This window comes from Asterias amurensis, chromosome 18 (genome assembly GCF_032118995.1).
Source record: "Asterias amurensis chromosome 18, ASM3211899v1".
Lineage (NCBI taxonomy): Eukaryota > Metazoa > Echinodermata > Asteroidea > Forcipulatida > Asteriidae > Asterias > Asterias amurensis.
This window is the reverse complement of record NC_092665.1, coordinates 3600446-3624979: the sequence shown is the minus strand read 5'-3', so window position 1 is coordinate 3624979 and position 24534 is coordinate 3600446. Positions and strand designations below refer to the sequence as shown.

The window sequence follows — 24534 nt, the reverse complement described above, 5'->3', positions numbered from 1 at the left end:
TGCCAGCGCACACATAGGAGCATAGGAGCGCGTTTAAACAGTAGATGGGTACCAATACGTACCAGTCACTGAAGGTCAGTCGATTATGCCCAGTACCTACCAAGCAAAAGGTACAGATTCGATTGCGACACACTTTAAATAGGGGAGTTCCCCGCCGCTGTTTCGATGATGTCATCATTTATTCAATAACTTTGTTTCCTATCAAAGTGTCATGATAGATGAACATTTAATCATAGAGCAAAGTTGTAAATAATAAAAACCAACACAAGTTGAGGTTATTCTGCATTTTATTAATCTCACAAGCAGTTGTAATAGTATTTGAGACCACGTTCCCTGTGACATCACAGAGATACAGAACATAAGCTGAACTGGTTGCATACACAGAATTATTAAGCCATTTGCGAGTTAGATTTGAATGATGTCTGGTACAATGACTTGCTTAGTCACAAGTTAACCGCTTACATTTGAATTCCTCAGACTAAAGGGACAGTTGGTATATCACATGATTCGGGGAAAGCTTGTGTATAGCAACCGAGCAGACCCTGGTAGAATTGTGTATGGGGCCCGGGTGGGGATTTTGTTTCCCCCAAACGACATTGCAATATTTTTCCCCTGCCCCTGTGATTGGCTCTTTCCATCAGATTACGTCGTCATGAAATTGGCCTCCTCTTTCACCAAATCATTGCAATGACGTTTTAGGAAGAAAAAAAATTGCGGCCGGGTCATCTCATACGTAACTAAGCTTCCCCGATCGGATCATGTGACATAGCAACTGTCTCCATAGTCTGAGTAATTCAAATTGAAGTGGTAACTTGTGATCAAGCCATCAATGTAACGGTCAATATATTAAAATCTAACACGCAAGTAGCTAATTGTACATACTAAGTTAAGTAGAGTAGAAAAATTTGATAAATTGATCACACAGCTGTATAAAAATAGTTCTATATGAATGGTTGTGTGAGGCAGTGCTATCGGCTCTGTTAGTAGTGTAATGCAATGCATCACTCATCAAGTGTTACACCAAAGGGAAAACTGATTCGGGTGCATTTAATATAATTTTTGGGTTGAACAAAGAAACAAGTTATGAAAGCGGGATTTGAACCAGATTAACATGCCGGTGTTACACTTATACTGAGCTATCTAGCCCTATATGTTGCCGGTCTCCCCTATTTGGTCAATATCTGTGTTAAAGGCAGTGGACACTATTGGTAATTACTCAAAATAATTATCATCATTAAACCTTTCTTGATTACGAGTAATGGGGAGAGGTTGATAGTATAAAACATTGTGAGAAACAGCTCCCTCTGAAGTGATGTAGTTTTCGAGAAAGAAGTAATTTTCCACGAATTTGATTTCGAGACCTCAAGTTTAGAATTTGAGGTCTCGAAATCAAGCATCAGAAAGCACACAACTTCGTGTGACAAGGGTTTTTCTTCTTTCATTATTATCTCGCAACTTCAACGATCGATTGAGCTGAATTTTCACAGGTTTGTTATTTTATGCATATGTTGAGGTACACCAACTGTGAAGACGAATCTTTAACAATAACCAATAGTGTCCACTGTCTTTAACACTCATTTAGTGTAAGTATTCAGTATATAAACATTTAAAAATGCTCAGTACAATTTTTCTTTACTTTATGTCTCTAAATTTGTACGGCTGTATTTCAATCATAGTTTTTATTTTAAAATTATAATCAATTGAACTTTCTTGATGTAGGTTTGAAAAGGTTCTTGTCAATTTTTATGGCTTGACGATGTGCAGTTTTGATTAAACTACTGTTGTTGAATTCAGTATTATAATTACTATGAAAGGTTTTGAAAATATCTAACTAAAACTTACCACCAAATACAAATTAATTTAAAGTTTATATTATTTTAAGTACTACAAAGTAATATTTAAAGTTAAACTATTCAGAGAAGATTGCACATAAAAAGGCAAGCAGCAGCAGCAAAAAATATATTTCAAGAACAAATTTACACAAATTATCTATTAAAACAGGGTAAAAGTCTGATTTTTGCACTAATTTAGAAGACAGGGATCAAGAACTTATCTTTGGCAAGAGAGATCATTGTTGATATTTCTTTACTGAATTGTGTTACACATTGGCATTAAAATGCTTAAATCAGTGTCAGATCTAGGATTCAACGATAAATATTTGTTGATGGTGGAGACATATAATGAAAAGGAGATTTTAAAAGTTTATTCCCTTGCTAAGCGATTAAGCCTCTTTGACGCTAAGATTCAGCCTGTCAGTAAAAAAGACAATAAGGCTTTCCTTCCTTAAAAAGCCACGCTCTCCGAAACAGACAGTGTTTTCAATAAGATCTTGAAGTCCCCGACCAAGCAGTGTATTGATCAGGAGTTTCAGACAAAGACTTTCTAGTCATTGCCGTTAAAAGGAGCCAGTCTTCTTTCAGGTTATGCCAGTTATAATTGTTGCATAGATGCAAAAAATTAAATCTAAAACCTAGATATTAGTACTTGTAATTAATTGCATACAAATAATATATATAGCGAGCATTTATAAGGCGTGATGAATGACACTCCTAGTGCTGAATAATAAAACCAGTTGCAGATTGCTCAAGTTATTTTTATAACGCAAAGCAACCATTTGTAGGGGCACAATGCCAGGCGGCGACATTAGAGCCTGATCATGACAGAAACACAGAGGCAAACCCCTTTCTTGTACCGTAAGTGTATGGCCATTCTTTTATGAGCATCACACGAATACAAATGGATTACATCAAAACCTAAACACAAATGTTTTTTTATAAAAAAATACAGTACTGGTACTCTTAATGTTGTAAGTATAAATGTACAGTTGAGTTTGTGTATGTAATACATAAGGCAGTTTTACAAAACAGCATGTCCTAAAAAATGTTAAACTTCATTTTTATTATTAATTTATTGCATTATATTACAAGTTTATATACTTGAAAGTATCCAACAGAAACATATATACATAGAAAAGCTTGTGATTGGAAGCTTATATACAGGCTTATACAGAAAACAACTTAATTTGCTTTAAACAAAATATGGTTAAATCTTGCTGTAATGCTTTAAAGCCATTGGACCCTTTCGGTAAACAGTATTGTCCAAGTCCCACACTTTGTGTATCACAACTTATATATAAAATAACAATCCTGTGGAAATTTAGGCTCAATCGGACATCGGAGTCGGGAGAAAATAACGAGAAAACCCACTCCTGTTTTCGCGCGTTTCGCCGTGTCATGGCATGTGTTTATAACAACTCCGTAATTCTCGTTAACGAGAATTTATATTGTTTTACCGTTTTCTCAAAAAGTAAAGCATTTCATGGAATAATATTTCAAGAGAAGTCTTTCACCATTACCTTCTGTAAACCCTGTAAATTATTTGTAAATCTGTGAACTTTTTTTTTTTTTTCTGTACCGAAAGGGTCCAATGGCTTTAAATTACACTCATATTTCCATCAAAACTTGGACGAATGCTGCCAAATTTTCCAACCATCATTTGATTGAAATTTGAGGCTAACTACACTTTTGGACATGTACACAAGAAAACTTGAAGTATGAGGCAGGTCTAGGTAACTTCACACTCTTTGTCCGACTATTCCGTCTACAGCATCTGTATACAATAAAAATAACCCCCCAAAATTTAAATTCTGATGAATAATAACATTTATTTCTACGTTGTCATCAATATCAAGAAAGTATATCAAGGTTAAAAATGTTGCATGATCCGAAAAGAATTATTTCCTAAGGAACAACTCGCTTACAAAAAACCAAAAACCAACAACAAACAACATCAAAACATTATAGACCGATCCAGGCGCACAAGTGCTGGGCGCCGCCTTGCGCTGCGCACCACTGCTGGGGTGTCTTTGTGCCTAGTTTCGTGCACAAAGACATAAGAAAATCGTTTTCCTTTTCACTTTTTATGGGAATTGAATGTCTTCCTCGACAATCAAGGAAATTTCATTGATGTGGCTGCTTGATATAACACTGTAATACATTCTTGATAAATTTGTAAAATTAAGCAGAAAGTAAAATACTGAAATTCTGACAAAATACCTTGCCGATGAAATGCATTTTAGCGAATATTATGCAGTTTCCGCGTCTTTGACCCCTAACTCGCCTAAGACAAGCACCTTTTTCAAGATGATCCGCCTTCTATTTTGTTGCAAATATTTGTGGTCAGTGATCTACATTGGTATAGCATGATGTCCTGTTTAGGAAATTGTGTTATTTGTTGAGGAAAACATTTAATTTCCATAATGAGTGAAAAGGAACATGATTTCCTCATGTCTTTGTGCACAAAACTAGGCACATGTACACCCCAGCAATGGCGCGCGATGCTCAACACTTGTCGCCTGGTGCGCGTCGGATCAGTCTATAGACTTACTCTTTTCCTCTTCTAGCCCGTTTTCAGCCAAGCTGTATGAACCTATTTGGAAAAAAACAAACAAGAATTTATTAAATACATTCTGATATGTTTGTCAAAGGAAATTACATGTGATAATAAAATATAAATCATAACAAGTAGGTGAAATGTTTGATCAGTGTAATTGAATTGAATTGAGTTGAAATGAAATGAATTGTTTTATTCATCAGGTATAAAAATACATAAACCTTGAGTACCAACTTATAAAAAACATAATATAAAAACATAAAAAACAGAAAAGAGAAGTGGACCCCTCCCCCAACTAAAAGAGGCCAAATTGCACAGGAAATACCCCCCCCCAAAAAAAAGCAACAAAAGTGATGCTTACCTCTTTGGGTGCATGATCGAACAAATTTCCAAATAGTCCTCCAATGGGAAAGAAAAATGCCCCACAAAAAACCATGAAGGTTAGACGAAAAAAAATTCAAAATTTCCCATTGTGGATGGCAAGGTGCTCTGTCCGGTCCATCTTGACAAAGAAAGAAAAATAAACAACTTTAGAAGAAGTAAAGTTGACATATCAATAACAAAATTGTATTTGATGCGTTTATCACTTAAAATTATATAATCTTTGGTGCAGGATGCAAACACATACCTGTGTTTTGGGTAGTAGGATGTGTTGTGGTCCCGACTGGGGTAATCTCATCATATCCTGGTGTTGGTTCTTGGGTAGTAGTTACACTGGGTTTATCAGGCTCAATGGGTTCTTCAGTTGTTACATAACCTGCAACTTACAAAATACAAATTATTTTAATGTATAATGGGCTTGTTTTTACAAAAAGCCAAAAGAAGCACATGTTCACCCCCTAGCCTGGGCCTGAAACAGGGTTAAATACCCCCATAGACCGTATTGAAAAACCGCTTTTTTGCTATGAAAGTCGCCATCCTGTAGGTCAAACCGTATGCGCGTCCAAACGCGTACATCAATGAAGCACGCAGCTTTCCAGGTTTGATTTCTTTGGCACCTGCACGCACACACGCACGCACATACAGTTCATATGGATGTAGGCTTGGGTATCATCAATCAGAAGCGTGGCTGGTAGAGCAAAAAGCACTACCTCCCAAACTTTATACAAATCAATCAAAAGTGTCTCGCTTAAAGCCGTTGGACACTTTCTGAACAGAACAAAAATTAAAAGTTCACAGATATACAAATTACTTACAGGGTTTACTAAGTGTGGGCCTTTGGACAATACTGTTTACCGATGTTGCGCGATTGCTTTAAAGACACAAGCGTCACGACCAGGAGTCGAACCCACACTCTGCTGATCAAACTCAAACACCAGAGCAGAAAATCTGGTGCTCTTAACTGCTATAGGCCATAAGACGCCACACTATTTTCATTATGATTGTGACTCACCAATTGTAGATTGTTGAATTGGCTCTTGCGTTGGGTCATTAAGACACACTGCATCCGAGCGAAGGGTACCCTGCCGCACGGTGCACTGTTTTATTTTCTTGCATTTGCGGGTGCTGTTGTTATTTGGCTGAAAATAACCCACATGGCAACGTGTACATCGGATTTCAGTGCCATGATCTCCATCTGAAGAAAAAAAATTAATAAATGAATTTTTTTATGAAACACAGCCAATACTCACGTAATTTTTGTTTACGTTTCGACTAGTTTCACGAAGCACCACCAGTCGGTTGGTGGCGCTGTTTCCTGCTACGGCCACTGGATGATGGTTTGGCCCATTATGTCCTACCCATATTTCATGGGAAGGGTCCATTGAGTCAAGTGAAAAGGGCTTTTGAGTAGTAGTGGCTCCCGAGAAGAGATAAGCACACTTTCTTTGAAACCATCAATTTAGCCACTAGTGATGTCAAGCACAGACCAGTGATTATAGAGATTGTGTCAGTTCCCAACAAAAACATATTATATTATTTCCAAATCTATTACAACGACTGTTATAGAAGAGTTTGCGGTAACACCATGTAATAACAATCTCTAAATGAGTTGGGGTGGTTCTGAAAAGAACCGTTGGATTAACTCGACGTTTCGATCAGTATGCTCTGATCGTCTTCTGGAGAATGCATTCTCCAGAAGACAATCAGTGCATTCTCCAGAAGACGATCAGAGCATACTGATCGAAACGTCGAGTTAATCCAACGGTTCTTTTCAGAACCACCCCAACTCATTTAGAGATTGTTATTACATGGTGTTACCGCAAACTCTTCTATATCTTATTTCCACCATGCAAAGTTTCAAATCCTACTCACACAACGACTGTTCTTCAACACCTAATATCTATAACCCCAGAGGAAAAATATTGTTGAGTTTCTTACGTCCTGATGTGGGTTCGTGTTCCGCGTCACATTTTGGGAGAGGCAAACATGTATCTGGTGATGTCATGTAGTATCCATCAACGCAGCCACACACCGTATCAGGTCCACGGTTGCTACAGTCGTGTAACTAGAAATACAAAATGAAAACAGTTAGTAATATCATTTATTTTGATACTGCTGTTGAGTATACTAGTTCAAACATTATACTTGTCCTGATGTTTATCTACATCTACAAGGACAACTGGGGACTAAGATATAGAAAGGTTTGTGGTAACATCAAGTAATGACTATCTCTAATGAGTTGGGGTGGTTCTGAAAAGAACCGATGGTTTCAACTCGACGTTTCGATCAGTATGCTCTGATCGTCTTCTGGAGAAAGCTGGACTCTGATGCTGCTTGCTGCTTAAGTACTGTGGAGGTGGATTGGTGATGCACGAAGGCGGGAACTAACACTTTTGATTCTGCCCTTTTCACACTGTGTCTCTTATCCCAGGGGTCGATTTCACAAAGAGCTAAGGGCCAGTCACACTGCATCGATATTGAAAACGATAAACGATCACACTGACCTCGATTGGTTGATTAAGTGTGCGCATATTCTGCGCGGAGCAATACAACCAATAATGCGTTCTCTTTGCGTCGTGATCGTTTTCGTTATCGCTGCAGTGTGACTGGCCCTTAAGGTTAGGACTAGTACTATGAGACATTAAAAACTTAAGGCTTGTCCTAAATTAGGAGGAGTAACTCGTCCTAACCCAAGATAAGACTAGTTCTAACTCTTTGTGAAATCCACCCCTGGGGAGGCCCTGGGACTTTTTTACCTTACCAGTAACCAAGCGCCCTTTTACACTGCCCATGCCTAGGTCCCTATTCCATTTGCGCATTTCAAGAATACCTGGGGTTTTACCGCTTACCTCTAGTGTCCCTAGGGTATGGCCATTGCATGGGCAGACCGAGGGCAGACCGGGGGTAAAGACGATCATAAGGTGAAAATACAAACAGTCTACATTCTTTTGATCGATGAGTTCCCACAAAGAACTCCACATAATACATTGTAATAGTTCACAAGTTGGATGAATTATATCAAATTTAACTGTCTTACCACTTCCAAAGGGTGTAGGCATTTCTTGCACTCAAAACCTCGGCTACAGAAGTTAGAAGAGTTCATAAACTGACCTGTCGGCACGTGTGTACATCTTAAAGCAAAAATAAAATAAGACACAGAACATTTCAGCCAAACCTTCGCACTCTATGTCCATATATAATTTGTACAAAAAAGTGAAATGAATTTTCCTTTTTTATAAACCAGTTTGCTTCAGGAATAAAAAACATTTACTTTTGCACCCATGAAGATTTATTTTCAATCAAAAAGCAATTTATTTCCTGGCTCATTTTGGACACCTCATAAAGACATTTTTTCATTGACAGTTGCCCGTTTGCTCAAATCGCACACAAAGAAGGGTGTTTGTCAATTGATATGACCTCCACTGTGTGTTACATACGACTGTCTGCTAACAAAAGGCTTCAAGTCTTTTAATATTTGATTGAGAATAACTCTTTCTCAAAAACTACAATGCTTTAGAGGAATTAGCCGTTTCTCACAATGTTTTATACTATCAACAGCTCTCCATCGCTCAGTACCGAGTAAGTTTTTATGCTAACAATTTTTTTGAGTAATTACCAATAGTGTCCACTGCCTTTAAAACTTTTTATATTTAAAAAATAGGACATGGGACATTTTTTGTGAGCAACTACTGCATATAAATTCAGATCAGGTAAATTCCCTGCAAGAAACCATCAGAATGCTTTTTACTAAACTGTAGCTATTTTTCAGCTGACAATAGACCGATCCATTAAGCTCCGCCCCATTGCGTATTGACCAATCACAGCGCAACAAATAAGGTCCGACATGCGTGCGCGTATCTTGGCGCGCGCGGCAGAGTTGCTCAGAAAGGCATTGGAGAGCCCCACGTGTTCTTGCTCACACGTGCGTCGTGGGCGGAGCTTACTGGATCGGTCTATTCTTTGAATTGAGTCTGTTGTTGGAGTCAAGTACACAAATTTACTTACTCTGATATTTGGGGTCGTTCCAAATTATTTGGATCACATGTGCAATTCTTGAGGAGAATGTCTCCAGGATTACAGAGTTGACAAGGACAATGGAGGCCATTTTCATCCACATGGTCGTAGAATCTTTCATGGATATCTCTCCTTGTAAAACAATTAACACCCTGTGAAGAAACCATTTAACAAAATATATTCAGCTTTCAAGAGGAGCTCTTTGAAGATGATGTTTTGTGATGTGCTCATTTTCCTATAGTTACAGTCTTCTTATCGAGCCGGTATGCTTCGTTTTTGAAAGGGCAAGGGCACCAAGGCATTTTCTCCTTGTTCTAAAGCCTGTAAGCCAGTTTACAGCTAGGTCCTCAGCGAGGTGAAGGGCTTCGATGCCACCATCAAGGTGAGAGAGTGGGCAGTCAGCTATCATGTGGCGCATCGTCTGGGGTTCACCACAATCACAAAGCCAAGATGCCAGGTAGCCCCACTTGTGTAGACTACTAGGGCCATGCGTCTGTACGGAACCGGTTTAAGAGGCACCAATGGACCTATGAGAGGTCCATTCCCGGCAGCTGGACGGTGGGGTCAGCGACCAGGAACTTGTGTGGGACGTTGGTGTGGTCTCGCCACCGTGTGCGCCATAGATGACCAAGGGGCATGGAGGCAATCGCCTTCATTGCCTCCGTGAGTGTAATTTTTACAGATAACATTGTAGGCATGTGTACTCAACTCCTGCGAAAACATTTGCAGTGAAAACAGGGCTGTGACATCAAAATTCGTATCACATTGGCATTTACGGAAAGTATAATTGGGTTTAAAGCCATTGGACCCTTTCGGTAAACAATGTTGTCCAAGGCCCACACTTTGTGTACCACAACTTATATCAAATAACAAACCTGTGAAAATTTAGGCTCAATCGGTCATCGGAGTCGGGAGAAAACAACGGAAAAACCCACCCTTGTTTCTGCGCGTTTCGCCGTGTCATGACATGTGTTTAAAATAAATCCGTAATTCTCGTTAACGAGAATTTATATTGTTTTGCTGTTTTCTCAAAGAGTAAAGCATTTCATGGGATAATATTTCAAGAGAAGTCTTTCACCATTGCCTTCTGTAAACCCCTGTTAGTTATTTGGTAATCTGTGAACTTTTTTTTTTTTTTTCTGAACCGAAAGGGTCCAATGGCTTTAAGTGTGGCTAGGGTTTGCCCAGAATGTCAACAACTGTGCTGGAGGGCTTAGCTAGAGGGTTCTCATCATTTTGCAAGCTGGTCCAAAAAGAGAAACATGTAGTCACTAAGTTTTTAAAGAAACTTTAGTAGCGTTGTTTGTTACCCTCGTTCCTCTTGGATGGTTATCTCTCGGTAATGATATCAAAGTCTTATTTTATAGCGAACATATCTACCAACATACAGAAAGAGAGGTCATTGAAAGTTATGAATTCTGAGACCCATTTATATAGCACCTTATAAGGGTTTATAAGGTGCTACGGCGCATTTAGCAGCCACAGCCAGGAACACCGGGGCGAACCCCTTCTCTTTTCGATAAGTGCACTGGGTTCTTTTACATGCGTTACACAACACATGGGACCAATGGCTTTATGTCCCATCCGAAGGACGAAGCAATGGTTATGTGTCTTGCTTAAGGACACAAGTGTCACGGCTGGGTATTCGAACCCACACTCTGCTGATCAGTAACACCAGAGTTTGAATTCGGTGCTCTAAACCGCTCGGCCAAGACACTTCCACAAGGATCGAGCGATATGATTATCCCAACTAAAAGACAAAGATAACAAAGACTTACATTTGGTCCCAAAATAGAACTTGAAGGTTGTGTGCTGTCACTTACAGATGGAACAAAAACTATTAGCAGCAACCCCTGCAAGAAAAAACAAAAAAACATCATGGTTCAATGATATCACTCCACTATGTCCCTGAGTGGCACCCCTTTCTCCTAAGTTTCAACCAACTAACTACAACATGGTGGTACTGTAAGGGTAGCAAACCTCATCAACACGATATTAACTTTTCAAAACTTGTCAATATTGATGGATATTATTCGTTGATGAAAACTAATGAGTGTTATACAACCCATAATGCGGCAATGGAAAACCTAGTTGCGATAATTGTAGCCCCATGGCATAATTTGTGCAAAATTATCAAATATGCTGGAGAGAGATGCGTAGGGTCAAGAAGCGGAGGGAGTCTAGCGTAATTGGCACTATTGATGGGGCTACGATAATCGTATCCCTCCATCCTCCATGACATGAACCGTAGCCCTCCGGTCTACGACCGTCGGGAGGATGAAGGGTTCAGTTATCATAATCATCATCATCATTTGGCAAAGACTTGTCCTCATCCTCAAATTTGTAATGGGCACGCCTGGAGTCTCCGCCATCATGTTCTCTTTCGATCGCTACACTTCTACTACCACTCCACTTTGTCAGTTTGTGACATTGTCTCGCAGCTTAGGGCGGCCTCTGCCTAGAATTGTACCTGTAGGCAGACCATCCATAAATAACTGCGCCGGGTATACTTCTACCTAGATACTATAAGGATCCCCTAAAGGGGGGGGGGGGGCCTTACAGTTTCTAGAAGTAGGCTGGTTAGGCCTCCCTGTCTGGGCACGCCTGGAGTCTCCGCCATCATGTTCTCTTTCGATCGCTACACTTCTACTACCACTCCACTTTGTCAGTTTGTGACATTGTCTCGCAGCTTAGGGCGACCTCTGCCTAGAATTGTACCTGTAGGCAGACCATCTATAAATAACTGCGCCGGGTATACTTCTACCTAGAAACTATAAGGATCCCCTAAAGGGGGGGGGGGGCCTTACAGTTTCTAGAAGTAGGCTGGTTAGGCCTCCCTGTCTCATCACAGGAGCAGCAGCACTTTGCCTTCTGCTCTATAACACCATGTCACTTGTGAGAGTGAGACACTCCCACCACCTTCCGCAGATCAGCTCAGCTATCGCAACATGGCCACATGTTAGGAAAAGTTTCCGTATGACATCCAGATCCAGACATGCCCCGCATATAAAAAAAGTCTAAAGTAATAAAGGTCAGTAATTGGTCCACGATAATAACCAAAGTTTTAATTTTATAAATAACTTGTTTTCATACCATAGTCATGTACATGTATATGATGTAGTTGACAATAATAATGCAAAATGCAATTGCCTTACTTTTGGTGGAAGTAGGGTCTAGCCATTATCTGAATGAATGAATGATTGTTTGTTATCCTTTTCTTCTTCTTCCTTGTAAAGTGCAGCCTTCAAATGGTTGAAGATGTACGCATTGCGTGTGAGCGCACGTGTTGACTTAGGCAACAGGAATTTGTGTCAAGTGCAGATAGAATTATGTACAGGTGCGAGTAAAAAGCTGGAGATGAGGTTTACTTCAGCCGGGGGTCCCTTAACACCAGTTTGAAAGCGTCAAGGGACGGGTACGCCGCAGGATCAACTTGGAGGTTGTTCCAGTCCCGGATGGTGCGTGGGAAGAAGGAGCTGGCGTAGCCGTAGACTGAAGAGCTGGTATGTGGGATTCCATGTCGATAAAAGATTCGGAAAAGTTTCCGTATAGCGCCACCACTTTTTCATTTGATATGAAATAATAGTATCTAATTAACCTCAAATGAGATATCCCTTTTTGTAAAAGACTAAAAAATGAGTGAAAAGGTGTGGCGCCATACGGAAAGTTATCCAAAGATTCAGAATGAAAGTGTAGTGTCTTTTAATAGTGAGAATTTATCAACTGCTTCAGACATTTATAATAAACATCCAGCATCAATCAATGCTCGTTTTGCTACTTCGGACCTCTTATTTAGTCTACTCCATGGTCTAAACAATGTTCTTATTCACTTCGTTTCCAGTTTGCGCCCCAGCTACCCCTGTGCAAATTTCAAAATTATGCAAGGAACTTAATTGCGCTGTAAAAAATGGCACATTGCGCGAATTTGCATGAAGTCCATTTTCAAAGATTGCACCCCAACATGTTTACTGTTTGCCTTTCAATTTTCATTTTTTTAACTAAGTTTCAGAAGTGACTGATATTGATAAATTCACATTAAATAACAATTGATTCACTCACCAGATTCATTGCAAATAGAGTAAGATACTTTGCAGTCATTATGGAGGAATTATATTTGTTGTCAGTCAGTGATTTTAAGTTTAACGAAATTTCGAGAGAAACTTCCTTCGTCAGAAGACAAGTGGTTGTGGGCGCTATCAACTACGCAGGCAGTGGAAGTCCGCTAAATGTGTTGGGGCTGCTTCATAGAGCTCTATGGGCTGCTTTTATATAGCTCCATGGACTGGTTCCACTGGTCCCAACTAGTGTTACAGTTTGGACGGCCCAACTGCAACTAGTCTTGCATCATGAAATTCTCGTGTTGATTTGTCAAAATAAAAAACGAGGGCGCTATTTTCAGACAACTATTTAACTTAAGATCTCCTCAGCAGTTTTAGCAGACATACAGGCTCGGAAAGATTATTTTATTTACACATTATATTCATCTAATGGGCCATATTTTTGACCGTGTGAGGGCGCTCTCAATCACTTCCGGTGTTATATTCATTCATACCCAAAACAGTTATTAAAGATTGGAACACATTACCACCACAGACATCTAATCCATCACAGACAATAAGACTTTTAAAGGAGCCGTTATAATCCACCTCTAAAGCAAATTGAAACTACGGCGCAACATAAGTGACAAACGCCTATTGATTTGTGCAGGGCGAATCGCGTATACCCCGGAACGGAAGTGATAAAAATACTATTTATAACGCCCTCGCGCGGTCAAAAATAAGGCGCATTACGGATGACAAATCGACACGTTTAGAAGACTAGTTTTTTTAATTGTTTTTATTTTTTATTATTTTTATAGATCTATGTACCCCAACTAAAGTTTTGTAACACCCAAGTTGGGACCAGTCCCAACTGCAGTTGGGATGAATCTAAAGTTGGGCCGAAACAGGGTGGCGACCAATCAGTGGACGACAAGTGAGGCCGACAATGATTTCATGCAGCGATTGCATGATTTGTGCAACTTAGGCCAAACAAAATAAATGTTGTGTTTACGGTAACGGCCCTAAAAAATAGGAAAATAATTTTATTTTGTAATTTTATTTTTATTTTTAAGTTCTTGAATTTTGAGTTATTTGTTAATATTTTAAACCCGTTACCATGAATTATACTAACCTTGTTCGACTCATCAAGTTATAAACCCTCATGTTGGAAAGTGGTAAAATATAAAAGTTTATAAGTTGTTTTAGAAAAAACATAACATAGGTCAAGTTGCAAGCGCTTTAGAAGTTACAAGGAAACTTTTTATCTTACCATAAAATCAGGGCCATGTTTTAAATGCTGACATCAGTTTTACCAACTTTCAATTTGAGGTGTGGTTATTTTATTCACATTTTTCATTCCATTGTTGTACACTTACTTGCACTTTACCCAGACTGACGAACCTCCGGGTTGCTGGGTGAAAATGATGTCACTCAGTAGGCTCAGTGGTGCAAGGTGTACCATAACATTAACAACAGAGCCGAAACTCACAACTCACATTTTCCCCAAAATAATATAGCAAAATGAATAAACACTTTTGAGGGTCAAACTTATTATTTTGAATGTCAGCCTGATCTGATCTGAATGTGTGTTGTGAGCACAAACGTGATAAAAGTTTGGCCCATGGTGATCTTCGAAAATATTGAGAAATGTCTTGCTGACATCGATGTTTACTAGCTTCAACTTGGCTGGCTGATGGAGGCACTTTTCTGTTTTCAAGCTAAACAATTTGTTCATGTTACCGCACGAAGAACTGCCTGACGTCGACGCCATGTTTTGATGCAGTTTTCATTCGCAGTCTGTCCGTAGTGTAAAACGTGTTGTAAACGTACGCGGCCGGTCACCCACGTGCTGTACACCACTGACAGCTACACCATGTTTTGTTGTGATGTCCAATATGCGGCCGGCTGCCAGGGGCCCAATTTCGTTTCGTGCTGTACCACTGACAGCTAGCTGTAGGCCGTGTCCGAAACGACGACTTCGGCTCAACTACGTCTAGATCAGCGCGTCTACCAGTGTTGAAGAATAGGCAGACGCGCGCGATCTAGCCGTAGCTGTAGCCGAAGTCGCCGTTTCGGACACGGCCGTACTGTACTGTTGTACCGTGTTTTGTTGTGGTGTCCAATATGCGGCCGGCTGCCAGGGGCCCAATTTCGTTTCGTGCTGTACCACTGACAGCTAGCTGTACTGTACTGTTGTACCGTGTTTTGTTGTGGTGTCCAATATGCGGCCGGCTGCCAGGGGCCCAATTTCGTTTCGTGTGACATTGGATCGCCCCGAAGTACGCTGTGAACACAGCGGGTGCGTCGGGGCCGGGCATCGGGTGGCGCGTGCACCTTTCACAGAAAAAATTGTGGCAGTACAGTAAGCTAGGCTAGGCGTGGGCCGGGTGCACAAGTTTTGATATCGCCATGATTTTTGCAAAATGCATTATTACACTGGTAAGTCGTAATAAACAGTTTTAAAGTGAGGCAACATGTTAAAATTCTCATTTAAAATTTTAACAACTCACAAAATATTTAGAAAAATGTTTTGAGGTCGGCAATTCGGCCGCAAAAAATTCAGGTCGGTCGGGTTACCGTAAACACAACATTTATTTTGTTTGGCCTTATGAAAAAGTTCTTTTAACAAGTTGTTATAATATAATGTCGTACTCGTTTTTCCTACTCTAGCCATACCCGATCCCGCGAAATCCTTCAGACTCAGAGTAAACTGTCTGCCTACTCCTCAGTCCATTTCTGCAGCAGTGAGTGTGCTAGTGACGTGTGACCATGGATTTGACCTGGCCCTGGACACTGACACTGACAGTGACAGTCGTGTATTTTGTGATGATGGTTACGGTAGGAACTTCACTTGAACCTCCGTGCTTGAACGTTCATCATCATCATGAACTTACATTAACAATTATTAGAATAAAACAAAAAAACTACAGGCCTATAATCTGTAATAAATTGAACTTAAAAAAAACAAATACTTGTAATAGTTCGGTGATATTATTAATTATTATAATTATGTGAGACTATAGGTAAAAATATTAATTGTCCATAGAGTCGTTAACTAAATGCGCTCTTTGTAGACAAATAGACTTTATGCATTGACGTCATCCAGCCGCCATCTTTGAGGTCAAACAGTGACGAAACAATCGAAACACACATAGATTGGCCAATGAACAACCTCCTATTGACCTCAAGGCGGGGCGCCGTACTGAAATGACGTCATGTGCATAAGGTCTTTAGGGGCTATACTTCCAGCCTTAGATATTGAGGATAATTTCCTTATGTTATAATATAAGGGAAATATCCCCACTATCCTAGGCTAGACCCAGTGACTGGGGCGCTAGATTTCTTTTTTCGAAATTTTGACATTATCGGTCATCTAGCTGTCCGATAATGTCAAAATTTCGTTAAAAAGAATCTAGCGCAAAATTTTGACAATATTGGTCATCATAGCTAACCAATAATGTCAAAAATTCGAAAAAAGGAATCTAGCGCCCTAGTCTACCAATATCCTAGTTAAGAAGTTGAATTATGCAATTTATCTTTATAATATAGTGCCTCTGAAGTTATTTGTTGAATTGTCTTCCAATGTTTTTGTTCAAATTTTACAGTGTTATGCTGACACTGACACTGACAGTGACAGTGAAAAGCCTACTAATAGTTACAGCGAAGCCGCCCAGAAAGGAAAAAGGAGCACGACTGAAAGGTTCACACTTGGCCCAGACGTAAGTGCAAACTCAATTGTAGGCCTACTGCCTGTACTGTAGTAAAAGATTTTATCCAAGAGTGTCAAGTAAAACAGGCTTGGAGATTCATCTTTGGAGATTTAGTGAGCAAGCATAAGAGTAGTTGCCATAGTAACCCTCCTCCCAACAGCCTTGAAGTCGGGAGAAGTACGCTATCGCAACTAGCATATGCTCCCGTCCGGAGGCGACATCAGTATAAGGGTAAAAGAAAAATAAGTATTCTTTATCCTTGATGCAAATTTAAAGCCATTGGACCCTTTCGGTAAACAGTATTGTCCAAGGCCCACACTTCGTGTATCACAACTTATATATAAAATAACAAACCTGTGAAAATTTAGGCTCAATCGGTCATCGGAGTCGAGAGAAAATAACGGGAAACCCACCCTTGTATCCGCACGTTTCGCCGTGTCATGACATGTGTTAAAAAATAAATCCGTAATTCTCGCATTTCATGGAATAATATTTCAAGAGAAGTCTTTCACCACTACGTTCTGTAAACCCTGTAAGTTATTTGTAAATCTGTGAACTTTTTGGTTTTTTTCGTACCGAAAGGGTCCAAGGGCTTTAACATCTGTGAGCTCAGTACCAGGATATCACAAACTAATGTCAAAATTCACTAGCATAATGCATGTGTTGAAATTCCCATGGTACTACAAAATGTAAGACTTAAAGACCATAGACACTATTGGTAATTGTCAAAGACTAGTCTTCACAGTTGGTATATCTCAACAGTTGGTGCATAAAACTACAAACCTGTGAAAATTTTAGCCTAATCGGTCGTTGAAGTTGCGAGATCTTAATGAAAGAAAAAACACCCTTATAGCACTATGGTCACACAAAGTTGTGTGCTTTCAGATGCTTGATTTCGACACCTCAAATTTTAAATCTGAGGTCTCAAAATCAAATTCGTGGAAAGTTATTCTTTCTCGAAAACTATGTCACTTTAGAGGGAGCTGTTTCCCACAATGTTTTACTATCAACTTCTCCCCATTACTCGTAATCGAGAAAGGCTTTATGATAATCATTATTTTGTACCAGTAGTGTCCACTGCCTTTAATAGTGTTAACTTCTACTGAGATATGTACAAATTGTGCCCAAAGTAAATCTAGCCTGTTTTGTGATGGCAAAGGACGGTACAAAATGGTTGAATTGTTCTGGTGTGCACACACGTTAAATCATATTCGAAAACTTAATTGCTGCTTTTAAAAAACATTTTTATTCTGAAAGGGCCAAATGTCTGTTCTTCGTGATAAGATGCATCTAAACCTGCAAGATAGGCGGTATCAGCATGAAGATGAAAACGGAAGTTGTTGCTGCGGTCTATGCAACCTGGGACGATACATAAGAACCTTCTGCACATGTTCAGCAGTTAACATTGAGCCCCAGCAGATTACCATGTAAGCTTTATTGTGAAGTTTATTTTGCTCATAAGGAAAAAACATACTTGAGGTGTCGACTGTCGAGGCCAAGCGGTTAAGAGCACCGCCCAGAGCCACCGAACTCGAGCACTGACCCTGTTCAAGGGAGTGTGGGTTCGGGAGTCATGACAATTGTGTTCTTAAGCAAGACAGTTAACCACTGCTTCGTCCTTTGGATAGGGCATAAAGCTGTAGGTCCCATGTGTTTATATATCAACTATCAACGCACGTAAAAGACCCCAGTACACACTTATTGCAAAGAGAAGGGGTTCGCCCCGGTGTGTCTGGCAGTTTGACTATCTTCAGGAAGAAGAAGAAGAAACAACAGCAAGAAAAAAAAAATGGATGGATTAAAAGTTCGAATTTAGAAATATTATTTTCCTTTTTGTCTGATCACCAAATGCTGTAATATATCTTTCAAGAAGAATGAAATAACATTAAACCCCAATACATTTTATTTCTTTGATATTATGGCTTAAAGGAACTTGTTGCCTTGGATCGGACGAGTTGGTCTATAAAAAGTGTTTGTAACCGTTTTTTTAATAAAATGCATATAGTTGGAAAGATGTTTTAAAAGTAAAATAAAATGATCCACACAAATTTGCCTTAAAATTGCGTGGTTTTCCTTTTACTGTGCGAACTAACACAGTCGGCCATTTATTGGAGTCAAAAATTTTACTCCCATAAATGGCCAACCGTGTGAGTCGACGAGGTAAAAAGGAAAACCGTGCGATTTCGAGGCATTTTGTGTGGATCATTGTAATCTAATTTTACAACATCTTTCTACCCATATGCATTTTATAACAAACGGTTACAGAACGCTTTTCAAAGACCAACTCAACCGATCCAAGGCAACGTGTTCCGTTAAAGTTATAGATCCCAAGATTTAAAACAATTCTGCATATTTTCATTTTGTTCTCAGCTGCCAAAGCGTTCGCTATGGATTCGAATACATGGATAGGGTGAACAACTCGACTGTTCCATATAGATGCACAGAAAGGTGCAAAGCGAACCAAGAAAAGGTGATTGTCTGAGTCTTCATTCATAGGTTCATTCAAACCTTGCTTGTTCTGTTTTTGAAAGAGTACCAACACCATTTCCCTATTTACGAAGATTGAGCTTTTGTTGTAGTTTTACCTGCCAAGCAGCAAAGGAGAAACTTCGTCTTAAAGACACTAGACACCTTTGGTAATTGTCATAGACCAGTCCTCTCACTTGGTGTATCTCAACACATGCACAAAATAACAAACCTGTGAAAGTATTGTTTGAAGCTTTGCATGGTGTGGAGAAATAGGAAGAAACTATAAAATAAATAGTGAACTTGTAAGAGCCAACACTCAACCTACAAGATAATAATGAAAGAAAAAAACACCCTTGTCACACGAAGTTGTGTGCTTTCAGATGCTTGACCTCAAATTCTAAAGCCGAGGTCTCAAAATCAAATTCGTGGAGAATTACTTCTTTCTCAAAAACTACGTTACTTCAGAGGGAGCCGTTTCTCACAACGTTTTATACTATCAACAGCTCCCCATTACTCATTACCACTTAAGGTTTTATGCTAATAATTATTTTGAGTAGTTACTAACAGTGTCCACTGCCTTTAAGTGTGCCTAATAATTAATGGCTAAAATTCTTCTTCTGAATTTTCTTTCTTAACTTTTTATTACTACAATTCTTTATACCCACAGACCTCTGATTGCACGCCCATCGCAGACATAACTTGTCAATGCAAAGAGGGATGGTTTAATCCCAATGACTCGGGCGAGGACAACATCCCAAGTGAGTGTCGAAGAATTCCGGGCTGTAGAGCAGGAGAAGAACCAATAAGACAAGTTTGTAAGTTCTAAGTTTTCTTGAAAGGTTTTCTATACATTTGCAGAGAGATGTTCAATGGTTAAATCTTCACAGTGAGTTGATGATTTTGGCCCCTCTCCCAAAAGGAGGTGGGCCGCCAGACTTTTTAAAGAGCAGCAGAAATACTGCTTTAGAATGAACTACTTTGATTTAATATAAAAATTGTAATAATCGGTTTTTATAACAGCCAAAGGGCACTCAAAGTGGTTCCAACATTATTACCCCTGGTCACTGGGCCTTAAATCATTCCTTAAACCATCTCAGCTCCCTGGGGAGTATACAGCCTGTGCCGCCAAATATGTAGCGCACTAAGCTAAACCAACCACAAGAACCATCTCTGCCCTCACAGGTACCCCTTTACCCCTGGGTAGAGAAAGTGTCTTATTCAAGGACACAAATGTCACGACTGGGATTCGAACCCATACTCTACTAAACAGAATCACCTGGGCCCAATTTCATAGAGCTGCTAAGCACAAAAATTTGCTTAGCAAGAAATTTCTGCCTCAATAAAAACAGGATTACCAACCATATGATTTTCAGGATGAGTAAACAACAGCTGAATACGAGTAACAAGCAATATGCAACAAATGGAAATGTGGTTGGTAATCCTGCTTTTATCAAAGAAGAAATTTGATGCTACGCAAATTTGTTCGCTTAGCAGCTCTATGAAATTGGGCCAGGAGCTTGAGTTCGGTGTGAGTTTAGAATGTTGACATTATTTTGTTTTATTTGTAGTAAACGATGAGGTGACGTATACCTGTCAACAGTGTCAGCAAGGTTACTTCAAACTTGAAGGGAACAGCACAAAATCCTGCGAGCCACACAGGGTCTGTGAGACCAGACCAGGGAGTCGAACATCTGATGTGGTATGTCTGTACGATGACTTCGTTCGGTCAGACACAACTCCAGTTTCAACCACAACAAATGCTTCTCCGACTCAAGGAACACAGCTGCCGCTTATTACCACTTTACTTCAGAGACTTGGTAAGAAAATTTATTCTTTAAATCTCCATTCAAGGTTTTCATCGTATTAATTCAAAATGTAGTCCCACATTCCTTGCAGAAAAGATTGTATGTTAAAACGCCTTGAGCGTCACTGAGTGACGGATATTCATGCTATATAAGAAGCCAATATTATAACTATTATCAACACTTTTTGTCAATAAACTAAACTGTGAGGATAAGTAGACATCAGTATTTTTCCGAATAGAGTGTAACCCTTGTGGATTTCTACACGGCTTACAAAACTGAGCTCGTATCAGTAACAGTGTGCATGACATTTCCAAAAATTTACCTTCAATTCAATTCAATTAAATTTATTTATTTATTTCATCACTGATTACAAAAAGTAAAAAAAGGTGAAAACTGCTTCCCCTGTGTGCACTGAAAAGATTAAAATTTGATGCTAAATTAAAGGCGAAAAAATCTCTTGATTTAGATGGTAATAATTTCAATGACAGTTAAGTGTTTTATTCATACGGGCAAGTCACCATCTTGAACAATGCTGTACTGGGTGCGTTCGATTAGCTTCCCCGGGTCGACCCCGGTGTGTGATAATTACCCACGTTCGTCCTGGAAAAAAACAAATGCCACACACAGGGGTCGACCCAGGGAAGCTAAACGAACGCACCCATTATTTGTGTGACTTTCGACAAGTTTAGGTTCAGTGAAATAATTACTTTATTGCCAATTTTTTGGGGGCATAGTTGACAAGATGAACACATCACAAACTGAAGTGAGCACTCAGACACCCAGTACCACAGGTGAAAATGACCATCAACCAACAACTCCCAAAACCGGTAAAGTAAACATTTACTCTCTTTTGTTTCTGTCTGTCTCCTATTCTTTCGGACAATGCTGTTGGAGGTCTTGTAGCCTCGCTACCATGTGCAGCGCGCCGTATCGATACCTCTCGTCACTAACCCCTGGGAGTGATATACTGAGAAACAAACGCTGATTGGCTCAGGAACATGGTAATGCATTAGATGTCATGTTCGTGCGCGCGTAGTATTAAGATATTTGCATGTTGATCACGCCCACGTTTTTTATGACACAAACACAAAGTAATTTATCACTAAAATATTAAAAGACTTGTAGCTAGAAGTCTTTTATTCCTATCTGAAAGCACACAAATTCGTCTAACAAGGGTGTTTTTTCTTTCATCATTTTCTCGCAACTTCGATGACCAATCAAGCCCAAATTTTCACAGGCTTGTTATTTTATGCTTATGATGGGATACACCAAGTGAGAACACTGGTCTTTGACAATTACCAAACGTGTACAGTGCCTTTAAGACGTGACATAAAATAAATACAGACTGTTGTATATGTGTCTGCTGTGTATAGGCCCTCTATGTCAACTGTGGACATAGATTACCAATACCAGGTGACAATTAACCAGATAATCAAAAGCTGAAATTTGCCTTGCTGCTAAAATGGCAGCCTTCGTCCTCAAAGACCATTTTGCTGCCACCTAGAGTCCACATGCAAACCTTCAATTGAAATATCTAAATTGCGCATAGCTCGTGCGAACTAACATTTCGGTTAGCAAAAAATAAGGAAACACAGCGCTGTTTTTTAAATGGCTAATGGCTGCCTGACGCAGACGCGTTTGCGCGTCTGCTTAGTGCACAACTCTATGGCGTTTGCCAACCAATAGGGTCCGTACGCATGCGTGAATGTAATTAGCATATTTTATGGGAAGGGTCCATTTAATTGAATTTACATAATAACAATGCGTTTTCCTTATTCAATTAAGTAAGTTATGTCTTCTTTTGTTTTTCAGATTCTCCTGGGGAGTTAGTTTACAAGTTTGGGTATAAGACGGCCTTCTTTATTTTACTCACTTTAAATCTCTTTCTACTTTCCGTGTTTGTTGGTTATATGATCCTAAAATGCAAGAAACCGCAGACTCAAGGGCAAAAAGTGACTTACTCAGAAGTACAAGGTTAGTTTCTTGAATAACTGTTTTTTTTTACAATAATTAGTCTAATATTTGTATAGAACCTGCCTCAGATATGTCGACTTAATAAGACTTTCAAGTAATTTTTGGTTGTCTTTCTTTTTATTTCCTTTAGCCACTGCTGATCACTGATAAATAACTGATGTCACTGGTAGCAGGAAAGCTAAAATTAGTTTTTCATTTTCATAACCTTTTTAAAGTTAATGTTTTGTTTTATACCCAGAAAGAGTTTTCAAATAAAAGTATGTAACATGTTTGTACTTATGAACACTTTTATTAAAGTAGTGTTATACGTACATTGTTTTCAATGTACTGCTGATTTACAAAGCATGATGCAATTGTAAAGGTCACATGCACAAGTTTCGGTGGATTACAGTGTCCACTTGCTGAGAAAAAAAGTCACATTATTTTTTTACAAGAACAAGGTACTGACCGCATCTCTGGCCGCACTCACAAATGAATTTTTCCTCGGATTCAAGAAGGGGATCCGAATAATAATAAGACGCAGAACCTTTAAGTATATAGGCGACTATCAATTGTTCTCTTACATTCTTGTATTATCTGAACAAGACTGTTTGTGTCTTTGAAGCAATATCAAAAGCCAATAATCAAACTTATAAAAACAGGGAACTGAACCAAAATGGGGATTATTTTTTAACTTTCAAAGTGTAAACCCCAGCTTTTAAAGTGTTCTAAAGGTTAACCATGCAACTAAAGATCTTTAAAAGAAAAAAAGATTTTTATTTTTTATTTTTTATTATTTCTGAGATTTGTTTAATTGTTATTTTATACTATTTTCGTGTTTGCAGTACTTGTATGGTTGCCGTGTGTATAGCTTAAACCAAAGCGCTCATTTTATGTGTTTTTTTTCTCTCGTTTTAAACGAAATTATGATAATGAAATATCATATAACCTACCAGTACTTAGTACTATTGTTTTCTTATCCTATTTCATCATCCCCATCCAGCCATGACACTTGTGTCCTTAATTAGGCAAGACACTTAACCATTGCTTCGTCCTTCGGATGGGATGTTAAGCTGTTGGTCCCGTGTGTTGTGTACTGAACCAGTAACGCACGTAAAAAAATACTGCACTTATCGAAAAGAGGAGGGGTTCGCCCCGGTGTTCCTGGCTGGATTGGCGGCATATTGCGCCACAGCACCTTGTAAACCATTACATGGTGCTAAGGATTAGGTCTTATATCTCATGGTGCTCTGTAAAAGGAGTAGATCTCATAAATCAAATGTAGTCCTATACCTTGCATAAAAGGTTATGTTTCAGCGCTTTGAGACGCCCTTCAGGTGTATACAGTGCTTTATGAATATAAACTGTTATTATTATTGTTTATGACTTTCATATAAATAGCACCTGTAACAATGAATGTAGACACTGGGACCAAGTTTAGGACCAAGAGGGCCACACATCTGCCACGGATATGTAATACGACATTATGTGTGTTTAGTTTAAAGAGAATACCCAGGAAGGAAAAAGGGTTTCTTTGGACCAAAAATCACATCTTTTTTTTAAACAAAAAAGAGAGAACAAATATGCTGCCTATAAGTACTTTTATGCACATTTAATAGGAACTAAAGTTTCTCCTGTGTTTTTTTTGCTTTAAAGGAACATTACAAAATTGGTTTTGCTAACAAAACAGTTGCTGGCAGTGTAAGCACTTTATGTAATCCACCGTATGCATAAACTGACAAACCTGTAGAAGTTTGAGATCGATCGGCC

General features: G+C 39.2%; 2 protein-coding genes across 5 annotated transcripts; one reads left to right on the top strand and one right to left on the bottom strand.

The window, feature by feature from the left end:
* Nucleotides 1–275: 275 nt before the first annotated feature.
* On the bottom strand, nucleotides 276–13003 carry LOC139950843 (uncharacterized). 2 transcript variants are annotated; one of them, XM_071949672.1, is made up of 10 exons: nucleotides 12847–13003; nucleotides 10566–10640; nucleotides 8779–8939; nucleotides 7811–7904; nucleotides 6712–6838; nucleotides 5786–5968; nucleotides 5021–5155; nucleotides 4754–4894; nucleotides 4387–4428; nucleotides 276–3609 (listed from the first exon to the last, which is right to left on the bottom strand). In XM_071949672.1, exons 1-10 carry the CDS (start codon nucleotides 12883–12885, stop codon nucleotides 3575–3577), a joined length of 1032 nt encoding a protein of 343 aa, XP_071805773.1. In that variant the 5' UTR covers nucleotides 12886–13003; the 3' UTR covers nucleotides 276–3574. The 2 variants fall into 2 exon arrangements, with proteins under 2 accessions (XP_071805773.1, XP_071805774.1); XM_071949673.1 differs by having other exon boundaries at nucleotides 5021–5149.
* Nucleotides 13004–14935: 1932 nt separating this feature from the next.
* LOC139950420 (uncharacterized) lies at nucleotides 14936–24339 on the top strand. 3 transcript variants are annotated; one of them, XM_071949092.1, is made up of 10 exons: nucleotides 14936–15266; nucleotides 15498–15571; nucleotides 16433–16546; nucleotides 17795–17964; nucleotides 18908–19007; nucleotides 19674–19821; nucleotides 20575–20823; nucleotides 21546–21638; nucleotides 22624–22785; nucleotides 22916–24339. In XM_071949092.1, exons 1-10 carry the CDS (start codon nucleotides 15251–15253, stop codon nucleotides 22930–22932), a joined length of 1143 nt encoding a protein of 380 aa, XP_071805193.1. In that variant the 5' UTR covers nucleotides 14936–15250; the 3' UTR covers nucleotides 22933–24339. The 3 variants fall into 3 exon arrangements, with proteins under 3 accessions (XP_071805193.1, XP_071805195.1, XP_071805194.1); XM_071949094.1 differs by having other exon boundaries at nucleotides 15498–15665; XM_071949093.1 differs by lacking the exon at nucleotides 14936–15266 and having other exon boundaries at nucleotides 15471–15665.
* The last annotated feature ends 195 nt before the right edge of the window (nucleotides 24340–24534 follow it).